Here is a 20,000-nt window from a genome sequence, read left to right on the forward strand (position 1 = left end):
TTGTGTTAGCTTGTAGGTGAGCTATTGTATACATTGGTTGCCTGATATATATGAACACGAAAAAAATATCAAAGAAAACTCACTTATTGATGTTTTGACTATATTGAAAAAGTAATAAAGCACATCATCGCTAAGAAGAGAGTCGAGAGTAGCAGCCTTAATCCTTTAAGACCTGGAACGCATCTGTGTCACTTTAGATTTCTTTGGCTATTTTTGAAAAATCGTGAAAAAAAGAACTGTTGGGATTTCAATTTTTTTTAAGAATCGCCTCAGATCTTAATGGGTTAAATGCACTCGTCTCACTAAAGTTCAGAATATAAGAATAATAATGAAACGAATGAGAATACATTTTAATGTCTGAAACGTGTGGGGAGAAAAAAGATTAATGAATCATGAACCGTAGCTACTGCCTTTAGAAGTTCATTCATGAACCGTAGCTACAGCCTTTAAAAGTCCATTCAAGACCATTTGAGGATGGCTCTGGGCCCTGTAATAAAACACTGATAATTATACAATTCTACACAATTATCTGAATTGATTACAACTTATTAATGCACATAGTCTTTATCTTTAAAGACCATTATGGTGATTACAGTTCAGTGAATTAGATTATGCTCATTTCAGAAGAGGCTGCAAGCCAACTATTAGAGCATTTAAATATTAAGTATAATTATTGTGTTACTTAATAAGAAGTGTTGTAATTATAACTTGACCATTGCTTCGGGGGGGAAAGAGAACGCAGACAGAATGGAAAAGAAAGAGCATGTTTACTCTGTTGGTTGGTTCATCATATGTTGTGCAGGAATTGGTGGAAGAAGTACTGTAATAATACCTTTTTTTATTTAACACATTCATTGCCAGGTAATAATTAATTAATCAATCTAGCCAGCTTTTTTACCTTATCTGTTTTTACTTACAGCGTTTTTGTGTTCGCTGGCTCCCGGGTTGCCAGATCATGTGTGCATATCCCCCCACGGGTATGGTCTAGTGCAATATAACTTATACAATTGGGGTGGTTGTATTTTGTCTCCCTGCTCTTCTATTGAGACATTTAGATCATGTCAAAGGTCATGTCTCACCTAGACGAGACATGAATCCAACACAACGCTACACAAGTCTATGAAGCCACTGTATGAAATGTATTAAAACAGTTTAATCTGCAACACAAGCTGAGGGGTCCTTGGCCTGAGGAACATTGAAGACCCCTAGCTGGCTTAAAGATCTAAACTAATTCCAGGAATTGCAGAAAAGCAGATAAAACGGTGCAAGTATGCAAACGACATGCAGAGACCTACTGGACTGCACTTACAGATAGTTCAGCTTTAGATGTTTGCCTTTGAAGATCTCACTATTTATCTGAATTCTACTTGTACTGTACACTGTGTGTGTGTGTGTGTGTGTGTGTGTGTGTGTGTGTGTGTGTGTGTGTGTGTGTGTGTGTGTGTGTGTGTGTGTGTGTGTGTGTGTGTGTGTGTGTGTGTGTGCGTGCATGCTAACTCACCATGTCTGGTATAGTTTTCTTGTTCACGGTGCACCATGTCCTTATGTCCCCTGGTTGTCCCGTACAGTAGCCTAGCAACCACAAAACACTCAAACCGTAACTACACAATGCTGGAACAAGTTCTCACTTTTCTTTAAAAAAAAAAAACTTACAGTAGGTAAAAGTTCCAATACCACAAGATATAATTTCTCTGTTGCAAGTAAAAGGCCTGTGTTCCACATTTTTGTTGAGTAAAAGTACAAAGGTACTGGCATCAAATATATATTTACAGTACTGTAAAGCAGTGGTTCTCAAACTTTTTCGTGCCAAGGAGCCCCAAATTGATATGTATTTGGCCGCGGACCCCCCCCCCCCCCCCCTGTTATTATGTTGTGCCAGGGACCCCCAGAAGCAAAGATTAGAGTTCAAAATGTTCGCCTTTTAAAAAAAGGTTTCCAAGATTTGCACATATTTTCGCGATTTTTCAAAAATAGCAGATCTACAAGCACATAGCGCGGCACTCGGTGCCGCGCTATGTGCTTGTAGATCTGCTATTTTTGAGTAGCCAAAGTATAAAATATGGATAAAGTGGTTAAAATGACTGTGACGCTTTATTAACCAATTTAACTGGGTAACCCCTGGTACCCCCCCCAAGGACCCCTGGGGGTCCTTGGACCCCACTTTGAAAACCAATGCTGTAAAGGTACTTATTATGAACGGTCCATTTCAGAATGTATTTGTATTCATTATACAAGATGTAGATTTGTCAAACGTTTTCAAAACAGCAGCTCTGCAAGCTCACAACGTATCACATCACAGCTATGTTGGAATAGCTGAAGTATAGCTGAGAATTGGGCTTAAGTAAAGTGTTTAAAGTAGCCTATGCTTGTTTTTTTATGACTTGAATGCTTCTAGTTTTAGGATTTATGTATTTAGATTGATATAGATTTTTTTGCACTATTTTATGCTGTCTCTAGGAGAAATATCATCTTGTTTTCTCTCTTTTTTTCTGAAGCTGCTTGCAGAAGGGGAAACAAAGACAAATAAAGCAATCTTCAACTGCTACCATCATTTAGTTGTCACTAGTGTTCAGTTTCGGTCTTAAAGTTATTTGTGGTTTTGTGATCCTCCATTTGACTGCTGGCAGACAGCGCTAGCATGTCTGATGGCTTAAATATGGTGCTTATCCAACTGACAACGAGACAAACAACAGAACTGTTGTTTATGGATTTCAAACAGCTATTTGAGCCAAGCCACAGCTGAGCCAACATGGACTCAAAGTGCTGTTATTAATGGCTCTAAACCGGTATTATTACAGCGAAGCATGTTGGCTTGCTTTGCGATGTCTGATATCTTGTCTTGTTACTGTTTTTGTCTTGACCGCATTGTTTGAGCCTAAAATGGTTGGTTTTGTGTTAATCACATTAGCCCTGGGCCCCTAATTAAAACAAGGGGGGAAAATGATATCATTTATTTTTTTCAAAATAAATGATACGTTTTATTTAAAACATTTCCAAGATGTTCAGTTCTTTCAAAGTTTTCCTTTTTTATGGTTTCAAATTGTTAAAAATGCTCAAAAATGGCACAAATCTACTGGCTCCCTATTGCGGCAAATTCCCCCCCAAAAAAATATTTTTTATTTTTTCAAAACATTTTCATAAATACTTTCTCAAAAATAGCAAAACAGCCAATCTACATGTACAAGTTCAATTCATTTGATCGTTTTTAATTGGACATATTAAAAAAAAAATGCTGAAGTCTAAAATGACACAGATGGTTTAAGTGGTTACGGTGGACTGACCTGGTCTGGTCCTGGTGCTGGTCAAAGGCCTTCAGGGTTTCACTGGACGAATAGGACTTCTGGGTGGGCACCCGAGGGCCCGGGGGCCCCAGACTGCAGTCCTCACTGTCCCCTGATGAACCTGAGAGAGACATAACCATCTGGTTAACCAAAGACTGTCCCCTGATGAACCTGAGAGAGACATAACCCTCTGGTTAACCAAAGACTGTCCCCAGATGAACCTGAGAGAGACATAACCATCTGGTTAACCAAAGACTTTTTTGAAGGACCATGACAAAGACTTTTAATGTGTGGTAAAACTGAACGTCATGAAACCTTTAAGGCTAAAAGGATAACACAAAAAAAAGTTCTGGGGACATCATTTGTTTCCATTGTGGTCCTAATGGTGGAAACCTTGTATGTATGTCGCACTGCGTCGCGTTATGTGAGCTTGTAGATCGGCTATCGTCACTACTTCTGCGTGACACTGTTGTATGATGAAGTATAGGGCGTTGATTCACGAAAGGAAACAATCAAAAACAATCCATATGGTGATACAAGGTTTTCTTACAGCAACAATAAAGGCCGTTTCAGACGGGGGACTATATTGACGCGGGCGTTCTCGCCGCCTTGGATCAGCAGGGATCGCACCGCGGTCATTGTTGCTTTGTCCTGCTGCGCGTAGCGTGGAGAAAAAAACAGCTGACCCCAATCCAGCTCTTGTTGCCCCCGCGGGCAGTGGTGGAAAAAGTACTCAAATGTTTTACTTAAGTAAAAGTATCAATATCGTAATGTAGAAATACTCTGTTACAAGTAAAAGTCCGGAATTCAAAGTTTTTTGTAATCAAGTCTCTTGATTAAAAGTACAAAGTATTGGTATCAATATGTACCTAAGGTACAAAAGCATTAAGTACTAATTGTGCAGAATGTCCCATTTCACAAGTTTTCAAATGTATAAAATGTATAAAAATCTTTTGAAAATAGCAGATCTACAAGCACACGATGCGTCGCACCGCGACGCATCGTGAGCTTGTAGATCGGCTATTTTCAAATGGACGTTTTCAAATAATTGTAGTGGAGTAAAAGTACAATATTTGCCTCTGAGATGTAGTGGAATAGAAGTAAAAGTATTGAAAATTGGATATACTCCAGTAAAGTAAAAATACCTCAAAATTAAAGTAAATGTACTTAGTTACCATACACCACTGCCCGCGGGCGTGTGCATTAAACGAGCAAGAGCGCTTGCCTCTCTCCGCCTCTTCGACTTCTCCGCACGTCCCAACCGATTGCCCGCCTCTCATTGAAAATGAATGACTAAGGCACGTCAATCGCTCTGAAACGGTCTCATGACTGTCTGCTGAACGCCTAAATTATAAATGGTACAGTACATTCAATTATAAATTGCCTCGACACATTGTTTGAGAGCCGTTCTGTTTGTCTTTCCTTAAATACTGACGGTCTGAGAATCCGCTTCCAACTTTTAAGATGGATTTTCACACTTTGTCATCTCAAAATACATCCGTGGAATAAAAAACAAAATAACTCACACCTGTGGACATCTGCCCACGTTTAGTTTTAATCCAGTTACGGGGAAAAGTTGTGATTTGTTGGGGTCACTTTGACCTTTTTTATTTTGGTTCTGTTAGATAACAGTCCATTGTGTTTTCTTTAATCACACTGAAACTTTTAAACAGCTGCTCTCCATATTGTTCCAGGGAACAAGACCAGTAATTAATCGTAACAAAAGATGTTTTGTCTCGAATGATCTGTGTGGCCAGACTGCTATCTATCCCAGAAGTCATTGTATGTGAATAGATGGAGCATTGAACTGAAGGTGAGACAAATCGTCCTTTTTGTGTGGATGGAGAGAGAGAGGGAGAGAGAGAGAGAGAGAAAGAGAGAGGGCGGGGGGGGGGGGCACATATCCCAGTGGCTTGGTTCGATTAAGGTTGACTTAGCCTATACTTTCATGGTGGGAAAAAAACATTCATTTCAGTGAAAGAACAATTTTGTTCATGTTCACGGCAATGATCCGTTCAAATGATTCGCCCAGTAGCGCTTTTGTCTAGTGAAAACCAACTCGACCGCACCGCTGTCTGTCCCGCCGTCCCGTCCTGTGTACGGGGGAGGGGACGGGGGGGGGGGGCATGAACGAAAGCGTGAACGTAAACAGTTTCAGGAAGTGAACTAGTTTGTTCCTGTTCACGGCTATGAACTAGTTCTTTTGAACGAATCGATCATGAGCGACCCATCACTACTATACTTACTACGAAGATAGCCGACCTACAAGCGCACAGTAACTAAGGTACTCAGTACTCAGCTTTTTTCACAGGTTCCTCAGGTTGCATCACAACATGAGATAGGTGCTTATAAGAGGTGGTACATCTGCTATTTTCACTATTTTTGAAGGTTTTAGAACAGAAAAAGTTTTTTTTGGGGAGCGGGGGATTTCTAAAGTTCAGTAAAGCTATGGATTGATTTATAAAAAAGCAAGTACTCCAGTACTTTAACTCAAGTACCATTTTGACTGAATAACTTTCACTTAGTAGTTGATTAATATGAATTATTGAATGAATGAAGGACGTGTTTACCAGTGTAGTCCTTGTCTCTGAATGAATGATTGAATGAATGAATGAATGAATGAATGAATGAATGAAGTGTTTACCAGTGTAGGGTCGGTCCTTGTCTCTGAATGAATGAATAAAGGACATGTTTACCAGTGTAGGGTCAGTCCTTGTCTCTTAATAAATGAATGAAGGACATGTTTACCAGTGTAGGGTCAGTCCTTGTCTCTTAATAAATGAATGAAGGACATGTTTACCAGTGTAGGGTCAGTCCTTGTCTCTTAATAAATGAATGAAGGACATGTTTACCAGTGTAGGGTCGGTCCTTGTCTCTGAATGAATGAATAAAGGACATGTTTACCAGTGTAGGGTCAGTCCTTGTCTCTTAATAAATGAATGAAGGACATGTTTACCAGTGTAGGGTCAGTCCTTGTCTCTTAATAAATGAATAAAGGACATGTTTACCAGTGTAGGGTCAGTCCTTGTCTCTTAATAAATGAATGAAGGACATGTTTACCAGTGTAGGGTCAGTCCTTGTCTCTTAATAAATGAATGAAGGACATGTTTACCAGTGTAGGGTCGGTCCTTGTCTCTTAATAAATGAATAAAGGACATGTTTACCAGTGTAGGGTCGGTCCTTGTCTCTTAATAAATGAATAAAGGACATGTTTACCAGTGTAGGGTCGGTCCTTGTCTCTTAATAAATGAATAAAGGACATGTTTACCAGTGTAGGGTCGGTCCTTGTCTCGGCGGCTCTTGGTCAGCGAACAGTACGGCCGTCTCTCCTTCACTTCCATAGTGCTGCTGCTGCTGCTACGCTGAGCGCTATCAAACATGCAGGCATGCTGCTGACACAGCCCAGACAGACAGGGGGAGAGACAGACAGACAGGGGGAGAGACAGACAGGCAGACAGACAGACAGGCAGACAGACAGATAGGGGGGCTGGAGGAAGGACGGACACAGTTATGAGAGAGAGTGGGAGAGGACGGTCGGATTCACCACCTGCAGAGATAGAGAGAGAGAGAGAGAGAGAGAGAGAGAGAGAGAGAGAGAGAGAGAGAGAGAGAGAGAGAGAGGTTGTCAGGTCATTGAGTAACACACACAGACACTTAAAGATGTCACACAGCCATAGTGAGGTAAGCAGTGCCTGACGACACCCAGGTGTTGCAGATACTGCTAATTAAAGATCAGACAGGCTGCTGCCGTCTCTCTCTCTCTCTCTCTCTCTCTCTCTCTCTCTCTCTCTCTCTGCCTCGCTCTCTCTTAAATGAGTATAATTAGTTGCAGCTTTGTGATGCAATCAGTTGCAGCTGTTTATGCCATACTCATACAGGCATACAGGATTTATATACACGCATACATACTGTACATACATACAGCATATACAGGACACACACGCACGCACGCACACACACACACACACACACACACACACACACACACACACACACACACACACACACACACACACACACACACACACACATACATATGAGAGATGCATTTAAGCACTTTGAACCGGGCTTCCCAATCTTTTATATTGTTGGTTAAAAACAAAGAAAAAGATAAACAAATGAACTTAAATACAAATACATTGGACATATAATTGTAATACTAGTCATTAAGCTACTAATAGACTGAAGTAATTAAAGCGCGTCATGTTTGCATGTTTGGAATTGTAACAGCTGAAATCAATAATATATCAGTATTCTGATATCAACCTGCGGGCCGCATTAAGTGAAGGTGGGGGCCGCATGTGGCCCCCGGGCCGCTAGTTGCCCATGTATGGCCTATAACAAGGGAACCGGGGCGCGATAACATTTTATATTTGCAGAAGCACGGTGAAACCCTCCGTGTTTTTTGCTACAATTGGGGGCTCGATCATACTGGACATAAATGAAAGGTAAGGAAAAGAGAGAGAGGCACTTAAACCCTGTATATTCTTGACCGGGGTCAACTCTGTATTGGTCCGCTCCCCCCCCCCCCCACCACACACCCCCTTGCATCAAATATCTTGGCATGAAAATATCAGACGTTGCGACGCATTAAGAGCTTGTAAATCGGCTGTTTTCAGCAAATATTCCCCTCCCAGGATAGGGATGCTAGGAATCAAGTGGTGAAAAATACACTAATCTGAGAGAGCTGGACCGAGGTAAAGGGAGAGAGGGAGAGAGAGAGAGAGAGAGAGAGAGAAAGTGAGAGAGGGAGGGAGGGGGGAGATAGAGAGAGAGAGAGAGAGAGAGAGAGAGAGAGAGAGAGAGTAAAGGAATCCTGTACAGTGGTCAGATAAGTGCTGTAAGCTGCAAAGTTAATCTGCAGACACTGAGCCTTCAATCGGCTCCCTTCGAGACCTGTCTCTGTGTGTGTGTGTGTGTGTGTGTGTGTGTGTGTGTGTGTGTGTGTGTGTGTGTGTGTGTGTGTGTGTGTGTGTGTGCGTGTTTATTATTTTGTGTTTACTTGTGTCCTGACATGCCCGCTTGCCAGTGATTGGTTGATTGTGTGCCAGTTACTGTGCAAGCGCCCGTGCGTGTGCGTGTGCGTGTGTGTGTGTGTGTGTGTGTGTGTGTGTGTGTGTGTATACGTACGCGCACATGTGTACGTGTATGCGAGCGAGCGAAAAAGGGCATGCTTGTGTACGTGCGTAGCGTGTGTTTGTGTGCGTGTGTAACATGAAGTACATGACGGAACTGCTATATTTTCAAACACACTATGCTTTAGACACAATGGTGAAATTAATATACATTACAACGCACGCACGCACGCACTTACGCACGGGCCTATAATGTCAACATATTGTGTTAATAGTCTTAATACTGCAGGGCCTACGTAGAACATTGAAAGCGTTCATCTTGGCCCACCCATAAGGCTGTGGTGTTAAGTGTTCAGATGGGTGGCCCACCCATAAGGCTGTGGTGTTAAGTGTTCAGATGGGTGGTCAAGACGTGTGCATGTTCAGAGCATGTTCATTTTATTGATCAATTCAATGGATTCTTGGATAAACAGAAGTAACATAGCGTAGCTTTAACCACTTAAACCCATATGGTTGACTGGAGGGCCTCAGGGCTCTTTATTAGTGCAGTTTCTGTTTTCTGTTATTGTGGGGAAAGCTTTACTGAAAATAGCAGATGAACAAGCTCACAATGTCACAACTGTATCTTCTATTTTCAGTAAAGTTTTCCCCACAATATGCTGGGGTATAAGTGGTTAAGTTCCCATTCATCGCATTCATCACAATTAAAACAAATTTATTTCTATAGGTTTTAAAGGAAAACTTTTTTTTTTGTTTATTCTTTTGAACACATTGTTATTCTATCATTAATATATTTGTTTTTTTTTTGCTAATTAATTTAGAGGCCCACTTGCAATATCCTCACGTCACACCAGTGGGCCTTGGCCGAGGTTATGAAATATGTGAAATATGTGGAATATGCAGGGTTTTATGTGATTTTATGTGGTGAAATATGCGGGAATATTACGCGGAAATATGCGACTATGCGACCTTTTTGAAAATAAATAATGCTTTTGCATAATCACTTTTTTTTGGAGGGTCTAAAAAGTCACAAAAAAGTCCTGGGGACTTGTTTCCATTGTGATCCTATGTATTCAATTAATCAACATAATACTGTAGAATAAAATGAACATGTCATCAACAAATACAAAACACTATATGTACAACAGAGATGGGAAAATAACATCTACCTCCCCCTGTGTTCTCCTGATAGATGTTTTTCAGGCCAGTTATGAAATAAACCGGTGATACTCATCCTTTAACCCATTGAGACCTGAAGCCGATTCTTCCTAAATCTCAACAGCTTTCTGAAAAACGTTTGTTACTTATATCAGTGGTGCTCAAACTTTTTCATGTCAAGGACCCCCAAAATTATATGTATTTGGCCGCGGACCCCCATCAAAATATTTTGTTCCAGGGACCCCCCAGAAGCAAAGATTTGAGTTAAAAATGTTCGCTTTAAAAATATATATATTCAAAGATTTGCACACATTTTCACTATTTTTCAAAAATAGCAGATCTACAAGCTCGTAGCGCGGCACTCTGTGCCGCGCTACGAGCTTGTAGATCTGCTATTTTTGAATAGCCCAAAGTGTAAAATAATGCTTTTTAGCTCAAATCTAAATGGTTAATGGATGGTGTCAAGACAAGGAGACAAAGAGCATACCAAAGAACAGTTGCAGCGCAGGTCCGTTTAGCTCAGAATAGAGGAGGTTTAAGTGGTTAATGTATCTGTTGGCTGGACTCAGTGTCTTCAACATGGTCCAAACATCACACATCCAGCACTTTCACACTGCATGAGTCTGTCTCTCCATCTATATTTATATCACTCCTTCCCCTCCCTCCTTTCTCTCTCTCTCTCTCTCTCACATCTCTGTCTGTCTGTCTCTCTCTCTCTCCTTCCTCTCTGGCGTCACTCCTTTCTCATCTCTGACCTAACGTTTCTTTTTTTAGGACAGGAGGGATCAGAGATATTAAAAGGATGGAACATTAGAACCAACAGAGAGAATAATAGGGAACACAATTAATGTCGGGGAGAGAGGGAGAGAGAGAGAGAGAGAGAGAGAGAGAGAGAGAGAGAGAGAGAGAGAGAGAGAGAGAGAGGAGCATTATCAACACTATCAATCAGAGAAAAACTAGACTAAACAAAAACGTCGACTCATTCGGAATAAGAGTTACATTTTCTTTTAACCCTTTAAGACCGGGAACGCTCTCTCTGTGACATTTTTAGATTTCTTTGGCTATTCAAAAATAGCAGATGTACAAGCTCATATAGTGCGGCCCCGCGCTACGAGCTTGTAGATCTGCTATTTTTGAGAAATCTTGACAATTAGTCCAAATCTTTGAATATAAATATATATGTTTTAAAGCAAACATTTGTAACTCAAATCTTTGCTTCTGGGGGATTCTACAAATGTCTTCTAAATCCTAACCGTTTTTTGAAAAGCGTATGTTTCTACATCAGTGGTTCTCAAACTTTTTCATGTCACGGACCCCCATCTCAAAATGTTTTGTTCCAGGGACCCCCCCAGAAGCAAAGACTTGAGTTACAAATGTTCGCTTTAAAAACATATATATATATATATATTCAAAGATTTGCACACATTTCCATGATTTCAGTAAGAAAATAGCAGATATACAAGCTCTCTATGAGCTTGTATATCTGCTATTTTTGAATAGCCAAACCAAACTAAAATGACACAGATGCGTTTTCGGCGGTCTTAATGGGTTAAGGCTGGGCGGGCGGTTTTATCGGAAATCGCCGACAGGCCCTGTGCAAAATCAAACACTTAAAACCAACGTTACCTAATAGTTCTCCAAGCACTCCCTCCCTCCTCCTCCTCCTCCTCCAGTCTCTAAGCACACCAAACCGCTTTTAAATTAACCCATTAAGACCTGAAGAAGCATCTGTGTCACTTTTTGATTTGAGCTAAAAAAAACATTATTTTACACTTTGGGCAATTCAAAAATAGCAGATCTACAAGCTCGTAGCGCGGCACTCTGCTATTTTTGAAAAATCATGAAAATGTGTGCAAATCTTGTAATATATATTGTTTTAAAGCGTTTTTTTTTAACTCGAATCTTTCAGTCCCTGGAACATATATTTTTAGATGGGGGTCCGCGGCCAAATACATGTCATTTTGGGGGTCCTTGACATGGAAAAAAGAACCACTGATATTATGGCGACATAAGTTTTTTTTTAAACTGTTGAATCCCCCAGAAGCAAAGATTTGAGTTACAAATGTTCGCTTTTGTAACTCAAATCTCAAGATTTTCAAAAAAATTAAGATTTTTCAAAAATAGCAGATCTACAAGCTCATAGCGCGGCACTCGGTGCCGCGCTATGAGCTTGTATATCTGCTATTTTTGAATAGCCAAAGTGTAAAATGATGCTTTTTAGCTCAAATGAAAAAGTGACACAGATGCGTTCCAGGTCTTAATGAGTTAAAGGATGGAGTCAAACGATTAAAAAAAATCAATCATTTGACACAAACGGGGGCCTGGAGAGGGATAGAGAAATAATGATGATACAAACATCGTGACAAGAGAGAGAGAGAGAGAGAGAGAGAGAGAGAGAGAGAGAGAGAGAGAGAGAGAGAGAGAGAGAGAGGCACTCTGGACTGAGATGTATGGAAGCGGCCGGGGAAGAGGGGAGAGAGTGGGCGATCGGTTCAACGTTAGTTTTGTTAATCCGTTACGACCGGGAACTACGCACCTGTGTGTCATTTTAAAGATTTATTTTGGCTATCAAAAAAAATAGGAGATATACAAGCTCATAGCGTGGCACCGAGTGCTGTGCTATGAGCATGTAGATCTGCTATTTTTTTTAGAAATCGTGGATTTTGTTTGCAAATCTTTGAATATATATATGTTTCAATATATTTTTAGACTCCAATATGTGCTTCTGGGGGTCCCTGGAACAACATATTTTGATATGGGGGTCCGTGGACAAATACATATCACTTTGGGGTTCCTTGACATGAACAAAGTTTGAGAACCACTGATATTTTAGCAACGTAGAATCCCCAGAAGCAAAGATTTGAGTTCCAAATGTTCGCTTTAAAAAAACCTATATATTTAAAGATTTGCAAAAAAAATCATGATAACAAAAAAATGCAGATCTACAAGCTCATAGCGCGGCAGTGCCGCGCTATGAGCTTGTATATCAGATTTAGCTTGTAGATCAGATTTAGCCAAATAAATCTTAACATGACACGTTCCCGGTCTTAATGGGTTAATAAATGAATTAGCGAAGCTTGATCGGCTGCTTCATCAATAATTAAATTGTTAATTAAAAAACAGTGTGCTTCATTGAAGGATGAAGAGAGAACTAATGGGGATTAAAGAACACGGCCCTGCGTGCTTTCTTCTCTTTGTGAGGACAATCAATTATCCCTCTTTTATAAAACCGCGTTCTTCTCTCCCACGTACTCCATAGGTCTACACCTTGGTGGAACTCTGACTTATCTACTTTTGGGAACTCTAAGCTCACAGTGCCTCAATACCAACACCAGCGGTGGAAGATGTAAATTGAGTTTTTACTTAAACAAAAAGAAAGAAAAAAAATAGCAATAGGCCTACTATTACAAATAACATGGCCTGTATTCATTTAATTTTTATTTGAGTAAAACTATATGAAAATATAAAATATAATATAAATACAAAAATACATTTCTTTCAAATTACTTCTTTGAACAAAAGGTGCAATTTTCTTTTGAAACTATTTTTTTATCTGTTTTTTTTAAACAAAAAGAAAGAAAAAAAGTAGCAATACTATTACAAATACATGGCGTGTATTCATTTCATTTTTATTTGAGTAAGACTATATGAAAATATAAAATATAATATAAATACAAAAATAAATGTCTTTCAAATTACTTCTTTGAATAAAAGGTACAATTTTCTTTTGAAACTATTTTTTGATCTGTTTTGTTTTAAGAGCCACTCTATTAGCTCATGTGTCATATCGCAAACACTAAACGCAGTTGTCATCATGCAGCTACAATTCTCATTTCACTTTTTTTTCTCAATTCACACTGACACAGTTAGTTATATGAGTGCATGCAAAATATTATGTACAACTGAGCATTGTGTTGGTACAAAAGATAAGGCCAGCATGATGGCTGATTGAAGTGAGTCAATTCCATTCCACAGCTGAACATTGCAAACACAATACTTAAACATATACAGTACATGCTTCCCAGTGCACTACACAGTACCTCGGGAAGTAGGGGTGCGGGGGGGGGGCAGCCGCCCCCCCTCCCCCCAGGTACCCGCCCCCCCATCAAAAAAAAAAAAAAAAAGTTTTGATAACAGATCGGTATAATCAGGCAAACATATGAATTAAATAACATAACTCTAACCTAACCCTAATCCTAACCCTAAAACCGAAATAAAGAAACAAAAAACTGGGGAAAAAACGAACCCAATCCGCCCAGAACCGTGGAAAATGTTCGCATACCGCACCCCTAACCTAAAAGGTCTTCCCGCGGCTATGGCACTATATACAAATGGAGTAAGAAGCAGGTGTAATGTGTGACCGTGCAAGGGAGGTGTCTGGGATTATTATGAGATAATAACCACTTTCACCCTGTTATCTCTATTTTGGGCAGAGGCAAACATTAAAAAAAAATCAACATATTTTCTTGAAATCTTCTACTATTTTCAAACATTTCAAAAGGTTCACACATAGCAGATCTAACAGCTCATAAGGTTGCAGATTGGCTGTTTTTAAACTATTTGTTGTATAATGAAGTAGGGCCTAAGTGGTTAAAGTTGGCCAATGTCTGGATTTGACTGCAGTGTTTTTTTGCAATGTTTTACTGCTGTGGTGCAGTGGTCCAGGGACCCCTATCGATGTATTGATGGGGTTCCAGCAGGGGGTCCCCAGCAAAATTAGATAATATACTGTAGCACCAAAAATCAGCTTTACCACTGATGTTAAAGAATGGTGGTCCGTGGCCAAAATACATATCAAACGAGAGGTCCTTGACGTGTTAAAATGTTGGAGAAAAACAGTTTTACCGTGTCTGTCTTGTTTCCTGTGTTTATCCGTCTCTCTGTTTAACCCTTTAAGGCCGGGGAAGGGAACGCATGTGTGTCATTTTAAGATTTGTTTGGCTATTTAAAAATAGCAGATACACAAGCTCATAGCGCGGCACCGAGTGCCGCGCTATGAGCTTGTAGATCTGCTGTTTTTTAGAAAAATCCTGAACATTTGTGCAAATCTTTATACATTTTTAACTCAAATCTTTGCTTCTGGGGGTCCCTGGAAGAAAATATTTTTAGATGTGGAGGGGGTCAAATACATATTATTTTGGGGGTCCTTGACAAGTTTGAAAACCGGAACCGGAAAAAAGTACTTTATAGGATTTAGAAGACATTTGTAAAATCCCAAGAAGCAAAGATTTGAGTTAAAAACTTTCGCTTTAAAAAAGTATATATAAATTCAAACTAAAGATTTGCACACATTTTCACGATAAAAAAAAAAAAAAACAGCAGATCTACAAGCTCATAGCGCGGCACTCGGTGCCGCACTATGAGCTTGTAGATCTGCTATTTTTGAATAACCCAAATAAATCTAAAAATGACACACAGATGCGCTCCCGGTCTTAAAGGGTTAAGCCCCGTAGATAAAACAACAAGGTATATCACTGCCATAAACGTGATCTGATAAATCTGGACAAACTGTGCTGTGTGACTTATTCATTGGAAGAGCCTGTCAGAGAGAATACATAAAGCTGATTGATTGCAACACATTTGTATGCCAACTCTCTCTCCTCTCTGTTCAAAACAATGTGAGCGTGAGCTTGTGCGTGTGCGTGCATGCGCGCGCGCGTGTGTGTGTGTGTGTGTGTGTGTGTGTGTGTGTGTGTGTGTGTGTGTGTGTGTGTGTGTGTGTGTGTGTGTGTGTGTGTGTGTGTGTGTGTGTGTGTGTGTGTGTGTGTGTGTGTGTGTGTGTGTGTGTTACTATACTTGTGCGGGCCAAAACGTCCGGACAAGTATAGAAGAATTTTAGAACTAGACATTGTGAGTACAACTCATCTGTGTTTTTGTTAAGGTTGTGCGCCTGTGTCACATGAGCTTGTATCTCGTTGTTGTCGGGTTCCTGTGTGTGTGTGTGTGTGTGTGTGTGTGTGTGTGTGTGTGTGTGTGTGTGTGTGTGTGTGTGTGTGTGTGTGTGTGTGTGTGTGTGTGTGTGTGTGTGTGCGTGTATGTATGTAAAGTATGTATTCCCAGATATATGAACTTAAGACAAAGGATCGCGGAGGACACACACACACACACACACACACACACACACACACACACACACACACACACACACACACACACACACACACACACACACACACACACACACACACACACACACACACACACACACCACACACACACACACACACACACACACACAGCAATAGCAATACTGTAGATGTATTCCTCGCATCTCAACGTCATTTAGGCCCAAAACTGTGATGGATGTGAATCAGCTCCACAGAGCAAAGATAAGATGGTTGAATATAAAACAGAGGTTGAATGAATTCCTTCTCCTGGCTGATGTGTGCAGCGTATATATCATTTTCTATAGGGTGCTGCAGTCATCTGTCTATACGGGGTACGTATGTACGGTGCGCACATCAATCCTACCACAGATCCATATTTTGGTGTCCCATTTGCATGCCTGACAGGAAAGCCATAAATATCTGCGTAGCTCTCTGGCCTTTACTATGTCTACAATACAGTACATGTACTGTACAGTTAGTTTTTGATTGATTGAATACTTTATCATTTATATTATTTAGACAGAAATTTGAACTGCACGTGGTACAGTCAGACATTAAAGGGATAGTTCACCCCCAAAATGTATTTTTTTCCTGTTGATTATTTACCCCATGGAGCCTTGAATTCATGGATATTTTTAAAGTTTTTTTCGCATTCCTGAGCCAATAATTTGATGACCGGCAGAGTCAGAGAGTCTCCATTGAGTCTCCTACTGAAGAGTCTTGCCTGTCATCAGATTATTGGCTCAGGAAAGCGACAAAAACACAAAAATATCCATGGAATTCACATCCTATATGGATGGTGTCAGGGCACAGTACAGTACAGTACATGTTTAAATTGTCTGTTTCGTACAAAAACAAAGGAATACCAAGCGTAGCTACAAAGTTGCGATTTGGGGTTCCAAGTCAACATGGACTGTTAGGAGTCACATTGAGAGCTTGTAGATCGGCTATGTTTCTTTCTGTTTTTGTTTTTTTTACCATTTCACAACGGGGGCACAGCCAGAGGATATGGATATTTATCTCTCTATGATTGGCATGGAACTTTAGTAGTTCTTGAAGCAAATGTGTAGAGTGTGGATAGATGGATTCCTGTATTTGAGTAAATCTTAAGACTTTCTCAAAGTTCAAATTGTGGCCGATTGGGGTCATATTTGTTGTGCACACAACCACCAAATCATGGGTGAAAATGTCATCATGTCTTTACCATTTTGCCATCGCAGGGGGATTTGCAAAACCACAGCAGAATGAGAAGATACAAAATAAAATGAAAAAAATCAAAATGAAAACAACAGGATTTCTGTAGCCACTTTCAGCCCCTAATCAGCGTTTTTTTTAATAGAAAACTGGCTAACCATTCTGTCCATTAATGTATGACCCTCTTTTTGGCAGAGACCACAGCCCAGTCACAGAGCAGCTTGTTAAAGGTCCGGGGGTCTCTAGGCGAGTGACTCTGGGGTCTTGAACCTAGAGACCTCTCAGGTTGATGTGTAGTTAGCTCACACACGCTGATGCTCTGCGGTGCATAATTGATTGCTGATGTCTGTTCCATGACCTCCCATGACCCCTCACTCATCACGTCCCGTCCCCCTATGTCCCCCCTATGTCCCCATATGTCCCCACGGTCAGAATGACCAGACTGTTAGTGGTGAGAAAAAAACAAGAAAAGAATTCAGTGAACGAACGATTTCGTTCATGTTCACGGCAAAGATCCGTTCAAACGATTCGTTCACGTTCACCGCTCAGTAGCGCTATTCTATAGTGGAAAAACACCATCGCGGGAGCGTTATTATTACGTTGCGCGTACAGCCCGCCCTCCCGTCCTGTGTACGTAACGGAGGGCATGAACGAAGAATTTCGTTCATGTTCACGACAATGAACCGGTACTTTTGAACGAATCGATCATGAACGACCCATCACTACAGACTGTACAAAATGCTGTGGGTCATGATTCTGAAAGCAAAATTTCCATCAAGGTCAGTGGTTCTCAACCTTTTCAATTCCAAGGAACCCCGGTTTCATATGCATTAGGCCACGGACGGACCCCTAATTTTAAATATGTTTTTATCTGTGGGATTCCCAATCTACACAGTGAAATCTTTAAGTCTTAGAGTGTACAAATGGAATTTGTACACTCTCAGAGTTACAGAACCTCATAAGGGTTCACTTTGGCTCCTAACTATCAATCTAGCTGGGGACCCCTGGGACGTCCTCAAGGGCCCCTGGGGGTCCCTAGACCCCATTTTACTTGAGTATTTCCATGTTCTTATTCTTCTTCATACTTCTACTCTACTACAGATAAATATTATACTTTTTTTTTTCCACCACAATTATGTGACAGTTTTAGTTACAAGTTACTTTGCAGATGTAGATTATTAATACAAAACATACATCAAGTGATACATGATGACGTATTGTTATAGGTTAATCTACCCGGCAACACATAAAGTCATTAAAAACTGCAGCACCTTTTACAAGCTGCAACATTAGCGATGAACACATTTATGCATGAAAACAATGCACTAATGAGTGCTTTTATGTTTGGTACTGTATATTGTGATGTCAAGACTATTTTGCATTTTTTTTTCTCTAAACTGTGAAGGCCAGTGCATGGCCCCATCACATTTACTGTTACGGTGCTGTGGGTAGAAAGTAGTACATTAAGTTTAGTGACTTTCCTTTTATTTTGCCATTCTTCTATTCGACCGCATAATTCTGTATTCATGCATTTCTATTATTATTCAGAGAGGTAACTCTCAGGCCCTCTGATTCCCCAGGCCACTTACACCAGCCCAGCCAAACAATGACAGCATATTAACCCTTTAAGACCGGGAACGCATCTGTGTCATTTTGAGATTTATTTGGGCTATTCAAAAATAGCAGATCTACAAGCTCATAGCGCGGCACCGAGTGCCGCACTATGAGCTTGTAGATCTGCTTTTTTTTTTTTTTTAATCGAGAACATTTGTGCACATTCTTTAATATATATATATATATATTTTAAGCGAACATTTTAAACTCATGTTACAACTTCTGGGGGGGTCCCTGGAACAAAACATTTTGAGATGGGGATCCATGGCGAAATACATATCATTTTGGGGGTCCTTGACATGAAAAAGTTTGAGAACCACTGATATTATAGCAACATACATAAAAAAAAAAAAACTGATAGGATTTAGAAGACATTTGTAGAATCCCCAGAAGCAAAGATTTGAGTTACAAATGTTCACTTTAACAATATCTTCAAAGATTTGCACAACATTTTCACGATTTCCGCCCAAAAAATAGCAGATCTACAAGCTCATAGCTATGAGCTTCTATATCTGCTATTTTTTGATAGCCAAATGAATCGATGCGTTCCCGGCTTGAATGGGTTAAATGTGGAAATTTAATTTCCCAAATTTTCAAGTCTAAACCCTTAAACTTTAAAGAGTAATGTTTTCTTTTTTGTAGCTGCACTTGGTGGCATTATATCTAAAGGCTGGGAACGTCAAAATGACAGCTTTTTTTTTGTGATAAATCTCCAGCAGTGAAAACGTCTCAGATGGGCATTGAATAATTTAGGGCGACGGGGTTCAAAAAGTGACTTCAAAAGGTATTTTTCAACGACGAGCTGACACTGTAGACGGAATATGTCCTCTTAATTCAAGATGACGGCCAGGCAGTGTCTTACTTGTTTTAAAGTTAAAAAAGCACAATAAAATATGTATCTGAAAGGTAATAAATAATCATGCTTGATGCTTCACACTGCCCCTCTCCTTCTCCCTCGGGCTGCGTGAGATGCAGGCTACATTCCCATAGCTCAGGGGGATGGGACCTTCCGATTGGTTCAGAAACCCACCGTTCCCACAGTTAAAAACTGCAGTTATGCACAGCTTATTTTTAGGATTTATTTATTCAGATCGATGAATTATTTTCTGCACTATTTGTTTTTATTATTTTATGAGTTCTGCTGTCTTTTACTAGGAGAAACATAATATCGTTTTTATTTTCTAACGCTGCTTGCAGATGGAAAACAAATGACAAATATAGCAATCTTGAATAGAACTACTCTTACAGATAAAAGTAAAAGTCCTGCATGCAACATTTTTGCTGAGTAAAAGTAAAACAAGACTCAAGCAAAGCTGATTAAGTACCTCACAATTGTCTTTAAGTAAAGTACTTGAGTTGAGTAAAAGTACGTGGTTACTTTTCAGGACTGCTTCAATGGCTTCCAACTGTGTGTACTGTATGTCCTGCTGTGGTCGCTCCTCTACTGTAGCTTATGTTCGCTTAAAACAAATGTTCATGTTCGGTTTACCCCCGCGCACACACACACACACACACACACACACACACACACACACACACACACACACACACACACACACACACACACACAC

The 20,000-nt window shown here is 40.1% G+C and overlaps 1 protein-coding gene across 4 annotated transcripts in view; it reads right to left on the minus strand.

The window, feature by feature from the left end:
* The window catches only part of tenm3 (teneurin transmembrane protein 3), a 663,973-nt gene that overhangs the window by 482,988 nt on the left and 160,985 nt on the right, over positions 1–20,000 (minus strand). For 3 of the 4 annotated variants that reach the window (XM_084080238.1, XM_084080236.1, XM_084080237.1), the window contains exons 3-5: positions 6,550–6,828; positions 3,282–3,402; positions 1,502–1,572 (exon numbers count right to left, since the gene is read on the minus strand). In XM_084080238.1, coding sequence (XP_083936364.1) covers positions 1,502–1,572; positions 3,282–3,402; positions 6,550–6,661 — 304 coding nt within the window. In that variant the 5' untranslated portion in view covers positions 6,662–6,828. Of the gene's footprint in view, positions 1–1,501; positions 1,573–3,281; positions 3,403–5,925; positions 5,940–6,549; positions 6,829–20,000 lie in introns of those variants that run through there. The other variant, XM_084080240.1, reaches the window with a different exon arrangement.

The sequence above is a fragment of the Gymnoscopelus microlampas genome (genome assembly GCF_963454915.1).
Source record: "Gymnoscopelus microlampas genome assembly, chromosome: 2".
Taxonomy (NCBI): Eukaryota; Metazoa; Chordata; class Actinopteri; order Myctophiformes; family Myctophidae; genus Gymnoscopelus; species Gymnoscopelus microlampas.